This window comes from Barbus barbus (genome assembly GCF_936440315.1).
Source record: "Barbus barbus genome assembly, chromosome: 43".
Taxonomy (NCBI): domain Eukaryota; kingdom Metazoa; phylum Chordata; class Actinopteri; order Cypriniformes; family Cyprinidae; genus Barbus; species Barbus barbus.
The window spans coordinates 24,494,311-24,513,609 of record NC_136721.1 but is presented as its reverse complement, the minus strand read 5'-3'; the positions used below and the strand labels follow the sequence as shown (position 1 = coordinate 24,513,609).

Below are 19,299 nucleotides of genomic sequence, written 5' to 3'. Positions count from 1 at the left end.
CAAACGTTGCTGAAATGGAAACGGTCAGCAAGCATACACACAATCTGTCCTTGTTTGTATATAATCTGAGCTTTTATTAAGAAAATTAAGATTTTCAAGTGCATGTTTTTAACTGACAATAGAAAAGCTAGATAGATAGATGGATAGATGTATTATTCTGTTCCCATTTTTACATTTTAGATCACTTGTTTATTATTATTTTTTAAAATCTTTTAGATAAATGTCAGATTGTACTTGTTTTTAGGGACAGTTCTGTGCAAAACCGTTGTGTCTGAGATGTTTTTATACTGTATAAAAGATCCCTGTTTTATTTTTTAATTAGTTTTATTTTTAAGATAGATAAATGTTTTTTGTGTAAAATAAGATATTTATTTTTTAAATTATATATTTTTTATTTGGCTTAAAGAGATGATGAATCCTGAATGCTTTCCTTTGCTGTGTTTCCTCCGAGTCCCGATGGATTTACGCTCCTGCCGTCCACAATCTGACAAGTGTGTGTGTGTGTGTGTGTGTGTGTGTGTGTGTGCGTGTGCCAGAGATCATGTGTAGCCGCATTGATCTGTCGGAAGAGGTCTGGGTGGTACGGAGACCCCCGACATTCCCGGGATGACTGGGGTTTGTCCCGGAGACGGAGAGAGAGAGAGTGTGTGTGTGAAAGAGAGAGAGAGAGAGAGAGAGACACTGTGTGACTGAGGCCTTCAGAGAGACAGACACTTCTGGAGCATCTCTTCTCTCTCTCTCTCTCTCCCCATCTGTCTGTCTCTCTCTCTAGGGAAAGATGAGGAAATTCACATCAAATTTTTTTTTGGCATGTATTTTAATTTCTACAACTTTCCTGAACTTTCCTGGCCGAGTAAGTGAAATGTAGTGATCAAAATAAATGGATATTTTGCGTCTAAACTATTATTCCTCGGTCCGTGAGAGTGTTGACTGCGGCGTGTTTTGTGATGATATTCCTGAAGTGCGAGTGGTTTGTGTGCGAGCCGGAGAATCTGGCGTTCTTTATTCCTGTCGTCGGTCTGGAGTTTTCATCTCCTGCCAAACGTTTTCTGTGCCAAACCTTTGCAGATCGGCAGGTTGTTTTCACCTCTGAACGTTAAGCGATCCGCAATGCTTTCACGCGTCCGAACGGGTCACGTGGTTGAACTCAGGATGCTCCTATTATTACATTTTATCATTTAGAAGAAGCTTTTTTTTATCAGAAAACAGGAAAAACACAAGCTATTTATCCTGCTTAAGCAACAATATTAGCAGTTTCAAAGTCAGTTGTGCTGGGTGCGATTGGTCTGGGTTGTTTTCAGTTGTCTCTCATTGTCTCTGTGTCCAGCTGGTTCGAAGCCAAATGTGTTTTAAGACATTCTAGCATAGAAATAGGTCAGATTTTACACACACACACGTTCATCAAAATGAGGACATACCATAGACTATTGTTTTTACACCATAATTTTTAAAATAGTTTTATCTTTAAGATAGATAACTGTGTACATGTTAGAAATAAGATATATTTTTGGTCAGATTTTGTCTTATTTTTAGTGACAATTTTGTGCAAAACTGTAGGTAAACACACACTATGTCCAAGACATATGCTTTTATACTGTTTAAAAAAAAAATCAGCATTTAATTTTTTAAATAATTTTATCTTTAAGATAGATAACTGTTTTTATATTTAGAATAAGATAGATATTTTGTCAGATTTTATCCATTTTGTGCAAAACTGTAGCTAAACACACACACACACACACACACACACACTGTGTCCAATATATGTTTTCATTCTGTTTATAAGATTTTAAAAATATTTTTACCTTTAAGATAGATATCTTATCTTAAAGACAAAAAGTAGCTATGTATTCTGTGAGATATAACTTTTTTTTGTGGAAAATGTTGTGCAAAACTGTAGCTAAACACACACACATATGCTGGACGGCGGCTGAATCTCGATCTAAAATAGCAGCAGAGGAAAAACGGCCGCAAGTTTGCAATGTTGAAATAATCAGTCTTTGATCCTGGTGGTTTTATTATTTTAATAATGCGTCTGTGATCCGGCCGTCTGAAGTGCCGTTCAGTCCATATGTTCACCATTACAGACCCTTCACATGAAACACACAAAGCCTTCATCTTAATTCTAATTAACTTTATATGGGGCTCTCTGTGTGTGTGTGTGTGGTTTGGCTTTTTCTCGCGTCTGGTTTGTGATCTTGGCCTGATTGGTTTGTTTATTTAATGTCCACTTTGTCTTTCTTAGTAACACGTGTGTGGTGTAAATGAGCCGCTGGTGATCTATAGTGTGTGTTTCTGCTCTTCAGATGCTTTGCAGCTCTCACTTACATTGTGTTTCATTTAGTGACATACATTTGAGTCCGTCTTGACAAATCTGAGCTCTGTTTGAGACGTTGTTGAGATCCCTGTGTTGTGTTTGTCTGATTGGGTGTTTTTTATGTTGCTGGTTAGCAGCGGTTGCGTTTGGTCACACTAGCTCCAACTGTGATTTGTAATAATAGTTTGTCTGACTGCCTAAAAACAGCAAAAGCAACACAGATGACAACACGAGTACAGTGACTGCGGTCTGAGTGTGTGTGTGTGTGTGTGTGTGTGTGTGTGTGTGTTTCTGTTTCTGAGGTCATGGGGTCACGATGGTGACATAAACATGAGAGATGCTTTTTTTCCCCATGATGTTCAATATGTGTGTGTTTTTTTCTGCAACGCATAGACCACTGCTGGAAAATATATTGTTTGTTTTTTTCAATTATTTTGTTGACAATATAAAATTAGCTATTAATTTTTGTAATTTGTGCATTAACTTTCACAAACTTGCCCATGTTCATGGAAGTGTGTCATTTCACGAGTTAAAAGGTGTTTCATGTAAATATTTTGTGTAAAAAGGAATAGAAAATAAAATTAAATATGTATATTTTGCTGTTTATATAAATACAAATATATAAATATTAATTTACACAATTATAAATGATAAATAATTCATAGTTTAATTATAAATGTTGCATATGATGATCACGGTGTTTAATTTTTGAAAAATATGTAAAACTCATAAAAAAGCAGAAGTAAATATCTAAATTCTGCTGTTAATATAAAGTATATTAATTTATATAATTATAAATAATTAATTTATAATAATAAATATATAAATTAGTTTTTTTTTATTATTATAGTTTGAGTACATTTACATTGCATATTCTGAATATTTGCTTTCCCCCCCTTTTGTTCAATATGTGGGTATTTTTCCTGCAATGCTGGGAAATATATTGAATATTTATGACTTATTTCACATTATTTTGTTGGCAATATAAAATGAACTATTATGATTGTAATGTGCTTTGCACATTAACTTTCACAAGTTCATGAAAGAGTTTAATTTGTGAAAAATATGTAAAACACATTGAAAATAAAAGTAAATCTTTCTTTTGTACATTTTGATATAAATGAAACTATATGAATATTAATTTCTATAATTATAAATAGCAAATAATTAATTTATAGGTAATTCTAAATATATATAATTATGTTTTCTTGGTGCAATTAAATCTTCCATGTTTCAATTAGTGAAACTAATGTGACTAAAGTTTTACGTTGCATATTTTGAATCTAGTTTGCAATAAATGCTTGGGATGGACAAAAGAAAAATCATAATTGTAAGCCGTTTGATGTATATTTAATGTCAAAATGCTGAAAAATGATATGTTTATTATATCTGGAACAGCTGCTTGTGTGTGCTTTCTGATTGTCTTTGAAATTCCTTTTTTAATTATTAGCATCAATTGATTATTTATGGTGACGGTTAATCATCTGTCCGTGTGCCAACTGGCTCGTCACCAGCTCACGATGCTGGACAGGATCCTCGTTCACAATCATTCGATTACGGCCCTCTCATCTGCTCCTCGCTTGACTTTTGTTTCCCAAGGTTACTCTTCCTCCGCTCGCCTGGAGTCGTGCTTAAACCTTTCCAGATTTCCACAATCTTTGCTGGTAATCCTCTGAAATTGATTTGGCAGTTGTGCGAGGTTGAGCTGATAGCGGATCAGATCCGCGGCGCTGATGGCGCTAATGGCTGGATGGAATGTCAGGGAATTATCCAGAGCGCTGGATCTCAATGGGACGGAACATTCTATTTGGCTCTTTGCGAAGGTTCCGAATCCGGCCGACCAGCCAATCGGATTCCGCCGTGGTCACCAGGCCGACCAATCAGATTCCGCCGCGGTCACCGGGCCGACCAATCAGATTCTCACGTTCCTTGAAAGGGCTGTTAGAATATCACCATGGAGATGAGTTTGGACGACAGCCATCTTCTGCCGCCCATTTTGTCCTCGAGCACTTCCTGTGGGTCACAAACACACAGGAACATATATGTGTGTGTGAGTGATTGAGTGTGTGCATCTGCTCAGCATGACCCGCTCGACACACCTTTCTGTTCTTTTCTCTTCTTTTAAATTGCTTTTATTATATTTTTATATTTGGTTTAATATAATTCAATATTTTTCCCCTTGTTCCTTTTATTTTTTATTAAATTCTTTTTCTGTTTTCTATTCTTTTATTTTTTATTCTTTATGCTTTTACATTTATTTTATTTTAAAATTTGGTTTAATATTTTAATGTTTGTTTTTTTTTTCTTTTTCTTTTCTTAGATTTTTTTTTATCTTTTCTTTTCTAATTTACATTTATTTTATTTGCATATATTTGGTTTAATATTTTAGTAGTTTGATAGTTTATTTTATTTTTGTTATATTCTTTTTTCCTTTTCTTTTTTTTTTACTTTTATGTTTATTATATTCTTTTCTTTTTAATTTATTTTATATTTGGTTTAATATGGTTTAATATTGTTATTGTTGTTATTGGTTAATATTTGCTTTAATATTGTAATAATGTTTATTTTATTACTATTTTTCTTTTTTCCATTTCTTTTGTCTTTTTGTTTCAGTTTCTGTTCTCTCTTTCTTTTCCCTCTTCTTATTTATGTTCATATTTTTGCACACAGAACATCATGAAAAATCTGAAGCGTAAGCCATCTACATCATTGCATCTGTTGTGTTTGTTGAGTTGTAAGTTAATTTAGCCTGTTTGCACATGGTGGAGTGTGTGTGTGTGTGTGCGTGTGTGTGTGTGTGTGTGTGTGTGTGTGCGTGTGTGTGTGGATCGAGGCATCTGGCAGTAATTAGGTTAAATTAGAAGCGCTGTGGTCACTTGCCAAAAGCTATACCTTGAAAGGCTTCACAAATAATAAAGAGCCTGTAGTAAAGATCAGTCACCTGTGTGTGTGTGTGTGTGTGTGTGTGTGTGTGTGTGTGTGTGTGTTTGTGTGTGTGTGTGTGTCAACATGTGTGTGTGTGTGTGTGTGTGTGTCTTGTAACAGAATGCAAAACTACCTCTAAATGATCTAAATTAGCCGAACACAGCTGAAAGCCTGACTGGGATGTTTACGCTTTGGTTTTTCCCAGTTTTCCAGTGTGGTCTTTCTCTCGTTCTGCCTCTCTCTCTCTCTCTCTCTCTCTCTCTCTCTCTCTCTAGAGGTGTTTGTGTGTTTTAAGTGCTTTCGTTGAGTTATTTGATTGGAGAATTGAAAGAGGCACAGAGTGGCTCTCATTACCCATAAGGCTGTGGGGGTGGACGGGACACATGAGTGTCATTTCCTGTTTATGTGGTCAGTTTGAGAGCTGTAGCCGTACATACAGGCTCTGAAGCTCAATGTGAGTCTTTCTGTGAAGCAGGTGTCTTTTCATCGGGAAAAATAGATTTCTGTGTGATTTTATAACATGAAGATTTTATTTTTGAAGTGTTTGCAATCTCCATCTCAAAATAAATGATGTATTTTAATATATAAAAAAGAATATATATATATATATATATATATATATATATATATATATATATATAATATATTAATTTAAAATTATTATTTTTAAATTCTGAAATAAATATAATATACTATATAATATATTATATTGTTGATAGTATATTCTCTCGCTCTCTCTCTTTATATATATATATATATATATATAAAAAATGCTGGGTAAAGTGCTGGGTAAATATTGGACAGAACACATGCTGGGTTATTTTATTTAAGTCATCTACTGTTTAAAAAGTGTTATATTGCGGGCTTAAAATGGACTGGAAATTAAAAAACACACACAGAATTACTAGAGGCAACAGCAACAATCAAAAGATGAACATTTATTAATAACCAAGAGCACATTGACAAACAATATAAGACAAAGTGAATTTATTTGGGTGAATACAGCATAGTATACAATATTACATACATTTAAACTCATTTAACGAGCATTTTAAACTTAAAACGTAACAGCCGTTCTCTGTAATTGCTTTTTACCAAAATAGTACTAATTCTCGTGCCGGTGTGTCTGAGCTGGTGAAGGGCTGCTGTTTGCGGGGGAACTGTGAACTTCAGACCGCCGCCTGGCGTTTCACTCGTAGATGAGAGAGATGGCTGACTGGCTCCAAAACCTGCCCAAAAACAAACAGTATTGAAATTAGAGAACATATTTTATCATCAAATTTAAAATCCATTTATGTTATGCAAGGAATTCAAGTGACCGCTGCTGACTGACATCTCGTTCTTATGTTGCTTTGCGTAAAATAATACAATTTACAGCACACTAAGGACTTTATAAATGAAAGAAAATGTATCCAAACCTTTATTTCGCTGAAGAAGTGCAGCAAATCGGCAGAACCGCTCTGTCCTGTAGAGGACACAAAAAGCCTGCTCTGTAACTTTCATCAGAGACAGACTCAACCCAGCGGTTAGGTGGAAAAAATAACCCAGCACCTGGGTAAAAAATACAAAAATAACCTATCTATCTATCTATCTATCTATCTATCTATCTATCTATCTATCTATCTATCTATCTATCTATCTATCTATCTATCTATCTATCTATCTATCTATCTATCTATCTATCTATCTATCTATCTATCTATCTATCTATCTATCTTTAATATAAAAAGGTTATATTAAGATTTTTATAAAAAAAAAAAAAAAAAAGATTTTTCCAGATCTAACTCTGCAGATTTTGAACTAAACTCATGTATATTTGAATCTTTTTCCAAAATAAGACATTTTTATTTTTAGGGACAATTTTATAATTGAATTAATATAAAATATAAAAATTGAAAAAATATTAAATGTATGAAATAATATAAAATTAATATTAGCGTATTAAATAGCATTTTATATTTTGGGAATTTAAGCTATTTTATGTACAAGGTAACACGGTTTCTGAGAAATACAATTTAATACAGATATATTTACAGTTACCCATGTTTTTAAGTCTTTATTTGAAAGAAAGCATTGTGAAAAGGCCGTAATGGCGCTGATTTCTTCAGATGGTCCCGTGCCGTTTGTGTTTGATGCTGGTGAGATGATCTCAGGATGGAGTGCAGAAGAATCTCTTCATCTGTTCTGACTCAAGCAGAAACATTTGGACGCTCAGATTATAAACACATGCCACGTCTCTCTCTGAGTCTCTCTCAGATGGGTAAACATGTACTGTGTACCGCGATATTCATATACCACGAATTATAGTATGCAAATGACATTTTAATGCACTTCAATGAATATCATCAGTTTCGTTCTTTTTTAAACTTCTGTGCACTGCATTCAGTGCATTCATTTTTCATTCTTTCTTTTTATTATATTAAAATGAACTTAAGTTACTTAAGTTGCCTTTTTTCATCTAAAACACCATTGTGCATAAAATGGGCAGTTTAAATACATTTGCTTTGCATGCATCCCATATTTTAATGTTAAGAACTTTAGGTTAACATACAATTGTATATCCATACAATCAAGTAAAAACTTTTTCTATTAAGATTTGAGTCTTTTAAATAATTAGGAACAATTTAGCAATTGTTTGTATATAAATACAAATTTTCCATAAGTGCAATTGCTAAATTGTCCCTAAAAGTAAGTTTCATCTGACAAAAATTCAAATGTATTATTTTGGCAGAAGATAAAAATATAAATAAACACATTTTCTTGTGCATGTGCTGAAAAAATCTGGATTAAAAGTAATAATACAAATAATGAAAAGTCATAATAAATACCTGGCTTTAAAGTCAGAAAAGTCATCTTATTTACTAAGTTAACAAATAATGTCTAAGTGTTTTCACACATAACTGCTGTGTGTAGGTCATCAGTAAATGAGTGTGGCATTAAAATGGCAGTGTTTCCCAACTTAAACAAAAGAGCTGTTAGTTTCGAATGATGTGTGCAATGTAGAGAACTGTTTAGAGTTTTGCAAAAAGTTTGTTTTACAATATCAAACTGAGTTTAAAGCAGGTAATGTGCTTATAGTTTTGCGGACTTGGTCTAAAGATTAGGTATATGAGTGAATGGTTTCACCAAGTGGGCCCCAAGTATCACTTTTAGTGTCTAAGCAATTTTAAAAACTGTAATGATGTGTGTGTGTGTGTGTGTGTGTGTGTGTGTGGCTCCACTAGGGGGCTCCAGCAGCAGTAAATCACGGTAATCAAACAGGGTAAATCTGTTAGAGAACAAAGATCTGCTGTCGATCCTGACAAAGACAAGAATGAGAGAAAAGAAGAGAAGAAAGAAAGATTGCAGCGTTCGACGCGTAATCCTGTTGATCTGAAACAGAGAACACACACACACACACAGCCTGTAAGCGCATGGCTTCAAGCTGCTGGATCTGTGTGTGTGTGTGTGAGAGTAAAGTGCTCAGATGAGTATGGAGCAAGTGTGGAGCGGATGCTCTCAGCACCATCTGTGCTGCACACACTCAGATCTGACGCGCTTTCTTCTGCCATCGCTATGGCAACACACGCAGCAAGGCCACACTGTTGAGCTGTCAATCACACACACACACACACACACACAGGTCACCGACCTCAGACCTGACCGTGACCACCCTCGACACATCCTGTTTTCTTTTTGTTTCTTTTCCTATAATTTATTTATTTTATTTTAATAGTTTATATTTGGTTTAATAATTTTAAGTAGTTTAAATAGTTTTTAGATAGTTTTGTTTTTATTTTATTGTCTTGTATTTTAATGGAATTTTATTTATTTGTATTATTTTTAGTTTATGTTTGGTTTAATATTTTATTATAGATTAATATTTTGTTATTTGTTATTTTCTTGGCTTCTTTTCCTTTCTTTTTCTTTTAATTTTACTTATCTTTTTTGTCTTTTCTTGTCTTGTCTTTTAATTTTATTTACTTGTCTTAATTGTTCTTTTTTGTTTTATTTAGTTTTTATTTTAAAATATTTATATATTTTAATTATACATTTTCATGATTGAATTATTGTCATTTCATCAGCTTATTTAGATTGTTCTTATTGTATAATTATTAATTAATTTATTTTCTTTTTAAGTTTTTATGATATATGATTATTAGTGTTTTAATACACTTTTTTCCTCTTTTCTTTGTCTTTTCTCTCCAGCTGTACATTTGATGTAATTAGAGGTCAATTAAAAGCTTCGGTGTCTTTGATCAGATGTGTGTGTGTGTCCATCTCTCACATCTTGAACTGATTTCTCAGTATAAACGCTGAATTGCGCTCTTTTCTTTCTCTCGTCTCTTTGTTTCCTCTCATTCTTATATGAAGTTCGTTAGAGTTGTGTGTGTGATTGTTTGTGTGTTTGATGGGCTCCAGATGTGTTGTGCATGTGTGTGTTTTCTCCACCTGTCATTGTTTTTAAAGGAATATTCTGCTTTCAGTATGAGCTGTAATGTCCATGTTTATCATGAGATGCGTTTGATCATCACAGAGATTGATTTCATCTCATCCTTCAGTTTGGAGAAATGAACAGCAGCTTTAAAAGAACAAAGTGAAGCTTGCATTGTTGTTAAATCTGTGATTCCTGAACTTTTTTTGTCAGCCAGACTCCTTTGACTAACATCTCTGAGATTTTAGATTAATTAATTTAACAACACATTCTCATGTTAACAGCCTTTTTTAATGTTTTATTTCAAATGAATTTATTTTAATATGGCATTCCTTTTTTCAGTGTTATATTTTGATTATTTCTAATTTAAAATTTAATAATTTTATATGTTCATTATTAATTTTCATAAGTTTTCATCAACAACTTAAAAGTTTTTCATTTTTAAAATTATTTTTTCTATTTAATTGTAATTTTGGGGATTTAAATATTGTCTTTTCATTAGCTTATTTTGATTGCCCTTATTTTCAAATTATCTATTAATTAATTTATTTTTATTTTACATTTTTGTGATGTAATTATTAGCATTTTTATTATAATTATTATTTTATAATTATTTTTTATTACGGTCTGAACTGAATACCTGATAGAAACCAGCAAAATCTGTGTGTGTGTGCATGCGTGTGTGTGTGTGTGTGTTATATGTGTCTCTCTCTCCATTACTTGTGTGTGTAAAGTGTTTCCTGGCTGTATTGACATCTGACCTGAAGCGCACACACACGCAGTCACAGGTGCTGTTGTGGAAGGCACTTGTCTTTGCACGGTTCTCCCTAATCAAGCCACAGGAAGCCGCTTCTCCTCGGGGAGTGTGTGTGTGTGTGTGTGTGTATGTGTGTGTGTGCTCTCGCTGTGGTTCATGTGGAATAGATTAGTGTTTGATGGTAAAGCCAGACCCCAGTGTGTGTGTGTGTGTGTGTGTTGGAGCTCTTGATGTTGTTCTACATCTGTACAGCATTATAGCAATTGCAGGTTGAAGCAATAAAGTCCAAAGTGAGGGCGGAACTTCCTTCCGCATCTGTCTCTCTCTCTCAAAAAAAGAGTGAATGTTAGATTGTTAAGTTGTTGAATGTTTGTTTCACAAACATGAGCATTGTATGTTCAGGAACGTTTATGTGTGTGTGTGTGTGTGTGTGCGTGTGAGAGAGAGTGTGTGCATAGCAACAGCCTTAAACACCCATAACACCCTAGCAACTGTCTAAAACACCTAGAGCACCCTAGTAACTGCACAGAAACAGTCTTAGAAATTCACAATACTCTAGTGATTACATAGCAGCAGCCTAAAACACACAGAATACCTTAGCAACTGCATAGCAACAGTCTAAAATATTCAAAACACCTTATCCACTCCATAGCAACAGCCCGAACACCTCAATAACTGAAAGGAAGCAGCCTAAAACTTTCAAAAACTCCTAGAAATCATTTATCAACTGCCTAAAACACTCAAAATACCATAGCAACTGCTTAGTAACTGCATAGCAACAGTATAAAACTATTTGTCTCTCTCGCTTTCTCAGAAAGTAAGACTGAATGCTAGTTTGTTGAGGTTAGAGTTAGGTTAGGTAGGTTTGTTGTATGTTCAGTAGGAGCATTTAAGTGTGTGTGTTTGGGTGTTGGTCTTGATGTTGAACAGATAAAGTGTATGTTCTCCTGCATGTGTGTGTGTGTGTGTGTGTGTGTGTGTGTGTTGGTCAGTCCAGCACAGGTGCAGCGAGTGGGTCACACTGATGAGGTGCGAGGGGCGAGACTGTATGTGTGTGTGTGTGTGTATATGCGTGTGTGGGTGTGTTGTGTTGTGTTGTGGCTTTCGTGACTGCTCTGGTTTCACTCCATCTGCTCCTGATCTGCTGCAGTAAACAGACTCACTCCTGCAGCGTTTGAGCTCCAGACATGAATGATTCCTCATATCATGAGTCTGCTGTTATTTTACTGAGTGATCAGACATACTATTTTTACCTGCTGAACCAGAAACAACTGAAAGCGAATCACATTGAAAGAGAGACCTGAATCACATCATCACCGAGACTCTACTCACACCAGACAGGAAGAAAACACCTTGAAACCACACACAACACCCTAACAACCACATAGCAACAACCTAAAACACTCACAACACCCTAGCAACTGCAAAGTGACCGAATAAAACTTATAGAACACACTAACAACTGCATGGAACAGCCTAAAACACTCACAATACACTAGCAACTGCATAGCGACAGTCTAAACGCTCAGAATACCCTAGCAACTGCATAGCAACAGCCTAAAACACTCACAACACCCTAGCAACTACACAGCAACAATACAAATCACTCAGAATACCCTAGCAATTGTGTAAAACACTCAAAACATCCTATCAACTGCCTAAAACACTGTAATCTAACAAGTGAATATCAACAACCTAAATATTCGGAACACGATAGAAACTGCATACAAACGGCCTAAAACACTCTAACAACTATATAGCAACTGCTAAAAGACTGAAAGGCTAAAAAACATTAGCCTAGCAACTTCCTAACAACATTTAGAACACCCTAGCAACTGTATAGCAACAGCCTAAAAACTACTTTAAACCACCTAGAAATGTGTGTGTTAACTCTGGACAGGTGCAGGAATGAACCAGCCAGAAAATATCTCCCATGTTATTGAACCCCCCTAAAGTCACAGCCTGATCTCTTTCACAGACGTGTGTGTGTGTGTGTGTGTGAGGTGCTTCATGGGAAAGTAAAGTCCTCCATCTGTGCTGAAGTCTCTTGGTCTTCATAAAACTCCTCAATCTCCGCCCTTGAGCTCTGGAGATGTTGTAATTTTTCAGTTGAGCTTAATTTATGTTTGTCTCAGATTTTTCACCTACAATTCCTTAGAAGAAAAAAAGAGATCTCATCAGACACAACTTAGTTTCCATTTGTTCTGCATTTGGTACTGGAGAAACATTTGAGATGTTATTCTTCATCGCCTGTGTTCTTGTTTTTGAGGTGTAACTCTGAGGGTCGTTCTGTCCTCACACATCCGCTGTGTTTATCCCAGCTCCATATTCCCATCCGGCATGTTCCCAGCATTCCTGCTAGTCATTATAGCACAGTTTTTCAGACGGGAATGCTCTGCTGTTTGTGTGCTGATGTCATCACTGATCCGCCGCAGCTGCTCGTCGCACATTTGCACTAAATTATCGTGTCGCAACACTTTAGGAACATGAACATTTTTTTCCTGGGAAAGAGTTTCGCTCTGATTCAGTCTTTTCCATGATGGTTCTTAATGCATGGCATGAAATATGTAGAGAAATGTACAATAAAAGTGTGTTTTGTGTCATTAGTCGTCCTGATCACAGCGTGTTGTGTGTGTGTTTCAGGTTTACGCACCATCCGCCAGCACTGCCGATTACAACCGGGACTCACCGGGTTATCCGTCCTCTAAAGCACCGGGCAGCAGCTTTCCCAGTTCTTTCTTTATGCCAGGTAATCCACACACACCAGATGAAACAACTGCCTAAAACACTCAGAACACCCTAGCAACTGCATAGTAACAGCCTAAAAACTCACAACACTCTAGAAACTGCAAAACAACAGCCTAAAACACTCATATCACTCTAGCAACTGCAGAACAATAGCCTAAAACACTCAAAACATCCAAACAACTGCATAGCAACAGCCTAAAACATTCAGAACACCCCGACAACTGCATAGCAACAGCCTAAACACTCAGAACACTCTAGCAAATGCAGAACAACAGCCTAAAACACTCAAAACACCCTGGCAACTGCATAGCAACAGCCTAAACACTCAGAACACCCCAGCAAATGCAGAACAACAGCCTAAAACAATCAAAACACCCAAACAACTGCATTGTAACAGCCTAAAACATTCAGAACACCCTAGCAACCTCATAGCAATAGCCTAAAAAACTCAGAACACTCTAGCAACTGCAGAACAGCCTAAACACTCAGAACACCCTAACAACTGCATAGCGACTGCATAAACACTCAGAACACCCTAGCAATTGCAGAACAACAGCCTAAACACTCAGAACACCCTAGCCACTATAAAGCAACAGCCTAAAACACTTAGAACACCCTAACAACTGCATAGCAACTGCATAAACACTCAGAACACCCTAGCAATTGCAGAACAACAGCCTAAAACATTCAGAACACCCTAGCAACTGCAGAACAACAGCCTAAACACTCAGAACACCCTAGCCACTATAAAGTAACAGCCTAAAACACTCAAAACACCCTAACAACTGCATAGCAACAGACAAAATCACTCACAACACCCTAACATCTGCATAGCAATGGCCTAAACACTCAGCAACTATTTAGAAACTATCTAAAAATGCTAAATATTTTATCTGTGGGTTTCATGTAGGGTTGCCACCCGTCCAGATGATGTAGGGCTGAATGGGAAAGTTATCAGTGGGTCTGTCCAGTAACTAATGATGAACACACAGTTTGCAGAGAAGCATTTCAGTTGCTCACTGTGAACTGACTTAAAGGGATAGTTCACCCAAAAATTAAACATTTGTCATTGAATACAACCCTCAAGTTGTTCCAAACCTTAATAATTTCTTTCTTCCGTTGAACATAAAAGAAAATACTTTGAAGAATGTGGGTAAGCAAAGAGTTTCTGGTCCCCATTGACTCTGATAGTATTTATTTTTAAGTTACTGAGGACCAGCTGCCCACATTCTTCAAAGTATCTTATTTTGTGTTCAACTTTATGCAGGTTTAGAACACCCTGGGTAAATTATGACCGAATTTTCATGTTTTTAAAGTGACAGACACATCTGTGCTTCAAGGTATAGGCCTATTGTTTTATTAAAATTTGTATAGTCTGTTAATATAATTGTTACGGGGCTGACGAGACGTGAGACATGCGGATCCATTTGCAAAGCTTTATTATAGGACATGGTCAAGACAGGCAGGGTCAAACAACAGCAGACAGGTATGTAGAGGGCAAGACAGAAGCGTGGTCAAGGAAACAGGCGTAGTCAACGATCGGCGTACAATATCCAAACAGGGCAAGGCAGAAAGAATAATCCAGGAACACAGGCAAGAATCAGAACACAGGAAAACCACGAGGAAAACTAGGAACAGAGAACGCTTTGTAGTGCAGACAGGCTAACAATACTCGGCCCTGATGCTGAGGAAGTCCATGGTTTAAATAGTGTGTGTGATTGTGAAATGAGCATCAGGTGCGTGTGATGAGTGAATGGTGACAGCTGTGATCTGTGCAATGCATGGTGGGAAATGGAGTCCAGTGTGCTGTGTAGTGTGAGAGTCAATGTGGTGAACGGGTGACCTCTGGTGGTGGTAAAACAGGAGAGCATGGACCAGATTTGTGACATAGCCCCCCCCCAAGGAGCGGCTTCCAGACGCTCCTATATAGTCCAGGAGGGTGGTGGAGCGGAGGCGGAACAGGGGGAGGGAATGGAGGGCCAGGTCCTTGAGGAAGTGGGAAGACCGGGGACAGAGGCAGAACCGGAAACCAGGGCGGAGCCAGAGGCCAGTTCAGGACCGACAGAGCAGAGGCCCACCAGGGCGGAGCAGACGACCACCAGACTCGAGCAGAAGACCACCACGGCGGGGCAGACGACCACCAGACCCGGGCAGAAGACCCCCATGGCGGAGCAGACGACCACCAGACCCGAGCAGAAGACCACCACAGGGAGGCAGACAGGGCAGGAACCCATGACAGAGACTGGGATCTGGGGAGAACAAGGACAGACAACACAGAGAGAGCAGAGACAGACAACACTGGGAGAGTCTTCGTTGCAGGGCAGGACGAGAGCTCACAGATGGCCTCTTTAGCCGTGACAGGACAGGGCGAGAGCTCACAGACGGCCTCTTTAGCCGTGACAGGACAGGGCGAGAGCTCACAGACGGCCTCTTTAGCCGTGACAGGACAGACAGTGAGTTCAGGAACTGCCTCCATGGCCGTGACAGGGCAGACAGTGAGTTCAGGAACGGCCTCCGTGGCCGTGACAGGGCAGACAGTGAGTTCAGGAACGGCCTCCGTGGCCGTGACAGGGCAGACAGTGAGTTCAGGAACGGCCTCCGTGGCCGTGACAGGGCAGACAGTGAGTTCAGGAACGGCCTCCGTGGCCGTGACAGGGCAGACAGCGAGTTCAGGAACGGCCTCCATGGCCGTGACAGGGCAGACAGCGAGTTCAGGAACGGCCTCCATGGCCGTGACAGGGCAGACAGCGAGTTCAGGAACGGCCTCCATGGCCGTGACAGGGCAGACAGTGAGTTCAGGAATGGGTGCCACCACCTCGGGAGGTTCTGCAGCGGAAGCTGCCACCTCTGGTGGTTCTGCAGTGGACGCCGCCTCCTCTGGAGGTTCTAGGACAGACTCGTGGACTGAAGAGGTCTCAGGAGCAGACTCGTGGACAGGAGAGGCCTCAGGAGCACAGTGTGCAGCCCACACGCTCAAAATGGCGACCGCCATAACGGGAAGCACTGAGGTCAGGGGAACAGTCTCTGTAACAGCCAGGGTTGAGGCCCTGGGAATGCCAGCTGCTCGCACTGACGTCAGTGGTGGGTCCATCACACTGGATATCAGAACTCGAAGGACTGACCTTGAATCTGTGGTAACAGCCTCTGGCAGTTCGGTGGAGGCGTGGTGTGCAGACTCTGGCTGGAGCACTGAGACGTGGTGTGCAGACTCTGGCTGGAGCACTGAGACGTGGTGTGCAGACTCTGGCTGGAGCACTGAGACGTGGTGTGCAGACTCTGGCTGGAGCACTGAGACGTGGTGTGCAGACTCTGGCTGGAGCACTGAGACGTGGTGTGCAGACTCTGGCTGGAGCACTGAGACGTGGTGTGCAGACTCTGGCTGGAGCACTGAGACGTGGTGTGCAGACTCTGGCTGGAGCACTGAGACGTGGTGTGCAGACTCTGGCTGGAGCACTGAGACGTGGTGTGCAGACTCTGGCTGGAGCACTGAGACGTGGTGTGCAGACTCTGGCTGGAGCACTGAGACGTGGTGTGCAGACTCTGGCTGGAGCACTGAGACGTGGTGTGCAGACTCTGGCTTGACAGCGACGACGTGAGCAGACTCTGGCTTGACAGCGACGACGTGAGCAGACTCTGGCTTGACAGCGACGACGTGAGCAGACTCTGGCTTGGCAGGCATGACGTGAAGGGGTGCTGTTGCTGCCGCCATTTTGTGAGTGAGTGCGGTGCCGCGTTCCTCCGCAACACCCACAGTGAACGGAGAGCCCACACACAGCAAAGCATAGTCCATAAATTTACTGAGAGATGAACGGGGACCCTCGCGGATTAACTGAGTCTTGAGCGGCTGATTAATGCCCTCACAGAAAAAGTCTATGAGTGCGTAGTCCGGCAGATCAGAAAAATAGGCAAGGTTTAAATAATCCTGAATATAATCCTCGAGCGGTCGCGAGCCCTGCTCGAGGGTTAATAACAGCCGTGCAGAGTCCATACCTGGCCAATGTTCTCTTGAAAAGCCGCTGGATCCTTTTGTGGCCGAGTATTCTGTTACGGGGCTGACGAGACGTGAGACATGCGGATCCATTTGCAAAGCTTTATTATAGGACATGGTCAAGACAGGCAGGGTCAAACAACAGCAGACAGGTATGTAGAGGGCAAGACAGAAGCGTGGTCAAGGAAACAGGCGTAGTCAACGATCGGCGTACAATATCCAAACAGGGCAAGGCAGAAAGAATAATCCAGGAACACAGGCAAGAATCAGAACACAGGAAAACCACGAGGAAAACTAGGAACAGAGAACGCTTTGTAGTGCAGACAGGCTAACAATACTCGGCCCTGATGCTGAGGAAGTCCATGGTTTAAATAGTGTGTGTGATTGTGAAATGAGCATCAGGTGCGTGTGATGAGTGAATGGTGACAGCTGTGATCTGTGCAATGCATGGTGGGAAATGGAGTCCAGTGTGCTGTGTAGTGTGAGAGTCAATGTGGTGAACGGGTGACCTCTGGTGGTGGTAAAACAGGAGAGCATGGACCAGATTTGTGACAATAATATTCCATGCATTATCAGAGCTTGGTAGATAATTAAGTTTTTAGACATTATTAGACAGACGAATTAATAGATTATAATTAATAATATACACTATTTATTAATTTATCATTTATATTAATTATAAATATATACATAATAAATAATCAAAAATGTCATATACAATTTGATATTTTAAAACATTTTTTTAATGCTAAATTAATTAGATAAAAATGGGACAAATAAATGTAGCCCTAATTTAGGCAAAACATTTTTTTAAATTAATTATAAAATGAATAAATAAATAAATAAATAATAAAAATTCATCCCATCCTGGTAACAGCTGCAGAACTGTAAAAAAAAAAAAAAAAAAAAAAAAAAAAGACTAATAATAATTAATGTTCTGTTGTAAGTTTACATACTTGAGCATGGTCTTTTTGAGGGGTGGGTTGGTTGTGAATGGGTGTCCCTTATTTTGCCTCGCTGAAGGTGGCAACCCTAGTTTCATGTGTGATTTCAGACGGTCATCACAATACAGACACATGGAGCTCGTCTGGCAGTATGAATCATCCCGGATACAACAGCATGCTGGGAAACTCCACACACAGCGCTCAGAGCAGCAGCTACTGCGGCCTGCATCCGCACGACAGACTCGTGAGCGCATTTATTAAGTCAAAGACAATGATACTGTGTGTGTTTACAGTATATATATATATATATATATATATATATGTATATGTGTATATAGTAAGCCATGTAAATCTAATATATATGAACAATAACTCCTATGAACTGTCTTTGAATGAAAATGAAATGAACCTGTCTCTCCCTCTCTGTGTTTTTCAGAGTTACCCGTCGCACTCGTCAGCTGAGATTAACCCCAGTCTTCCTCCCATGTCCAGTTTCCACCGCAGCGGCGGGACGAATCACTACAGCACGGCGTCCTGCTCCGCCACCACCAACGGGACAGACAGCGTCATGGGTGAGTCCCCTCCGAATCAAAGCCGATTTGATGCACTTCAGTTCAGTCACTCCATCACAGGGCAAAATAAAGCATTAGGATAATAAATGAGAAGGAGCTAAGAGAACTACAGGTGATCAGGATCAGCTGCCCAACAACATTAGTGATTAATCAACAGGTTTAGCCATGTTAAGAAGATCCATAACTCTTTCTGTTTGACTGATGAGCAGCATTATTCATTCCTCCATCTGTCACTTCAGAAATCAGCATTATCAATGGCATGAACATTTTCTGTTTTCAAAATGTTTTTGTGAAGTTGAAGTAAATATTAACTGTTACAAGCAGTGTTTCTCACCCTTTCTGACTCCATGTAGGTTTTTTATTTTTTATTTACTAAAACTAATTTGTGTTAAATTAAATTAAATTAATCAGGGTTTAATAATGAATTTATATGAAGTTAATATTTTTTTAAAATATTTATAACTCACAAATGATAATGTCTCTGCAATTTTTACTCAACAAAATATTTTAGAGCTTGACAGCTAGAAAATGTGTATACATTATATAAATTGTAGTGCTGTCAAATGATTAATCACATCCAAAATAAAAGTTTTAGTTTACATAATATGTGTGTGTACTGTTTATATTTATTATG

The 19,299-nt window shown here is 38.7% G+C and overlaps 2 protein-coding genes across 7 annotated transcripts in view; one reads left to right on the top strand and one right to left on the bottom strand.

The window, feature by feature from the left end:
• Positions 1–19,299, bottom strand: part of LOC306861931 (uncharacterized protein) — a 1,169,885-nt gene that overhangs the window by 894,261 nt on the left and 256,325 nt on the right. The gene's annotated exons all lie outside the window — the stretch shown is intronic.
• LOC306861928 (transcription factor 4-like) overlaps positions 1–19,299 on the top strand; it is a 169,853-nt gene that overhangs the window by 117,370 nt on the left and 33,184 nt on the right. For all 6 annotated transcript variants that reach the window (XM_079404424.1, XM_079404423.1, XM_079404426.1 and 3 more), the window contains 3 exons: positions 13,057–13,162; positions 18,204–18,337; positions 18,530–18,665. In XM_079404424.1, coding sequence (XP_079260550.1) covers positions 13,057–13,162; positions 18,204–18,337; positions 18,530–18,665 — 376 coding nt within the window. The remainder of the gene's footprint in view (positions 1–13,056; positions 13,163–18,203; positions 18,338–18,529; positions 18,666–19,299) is intronic.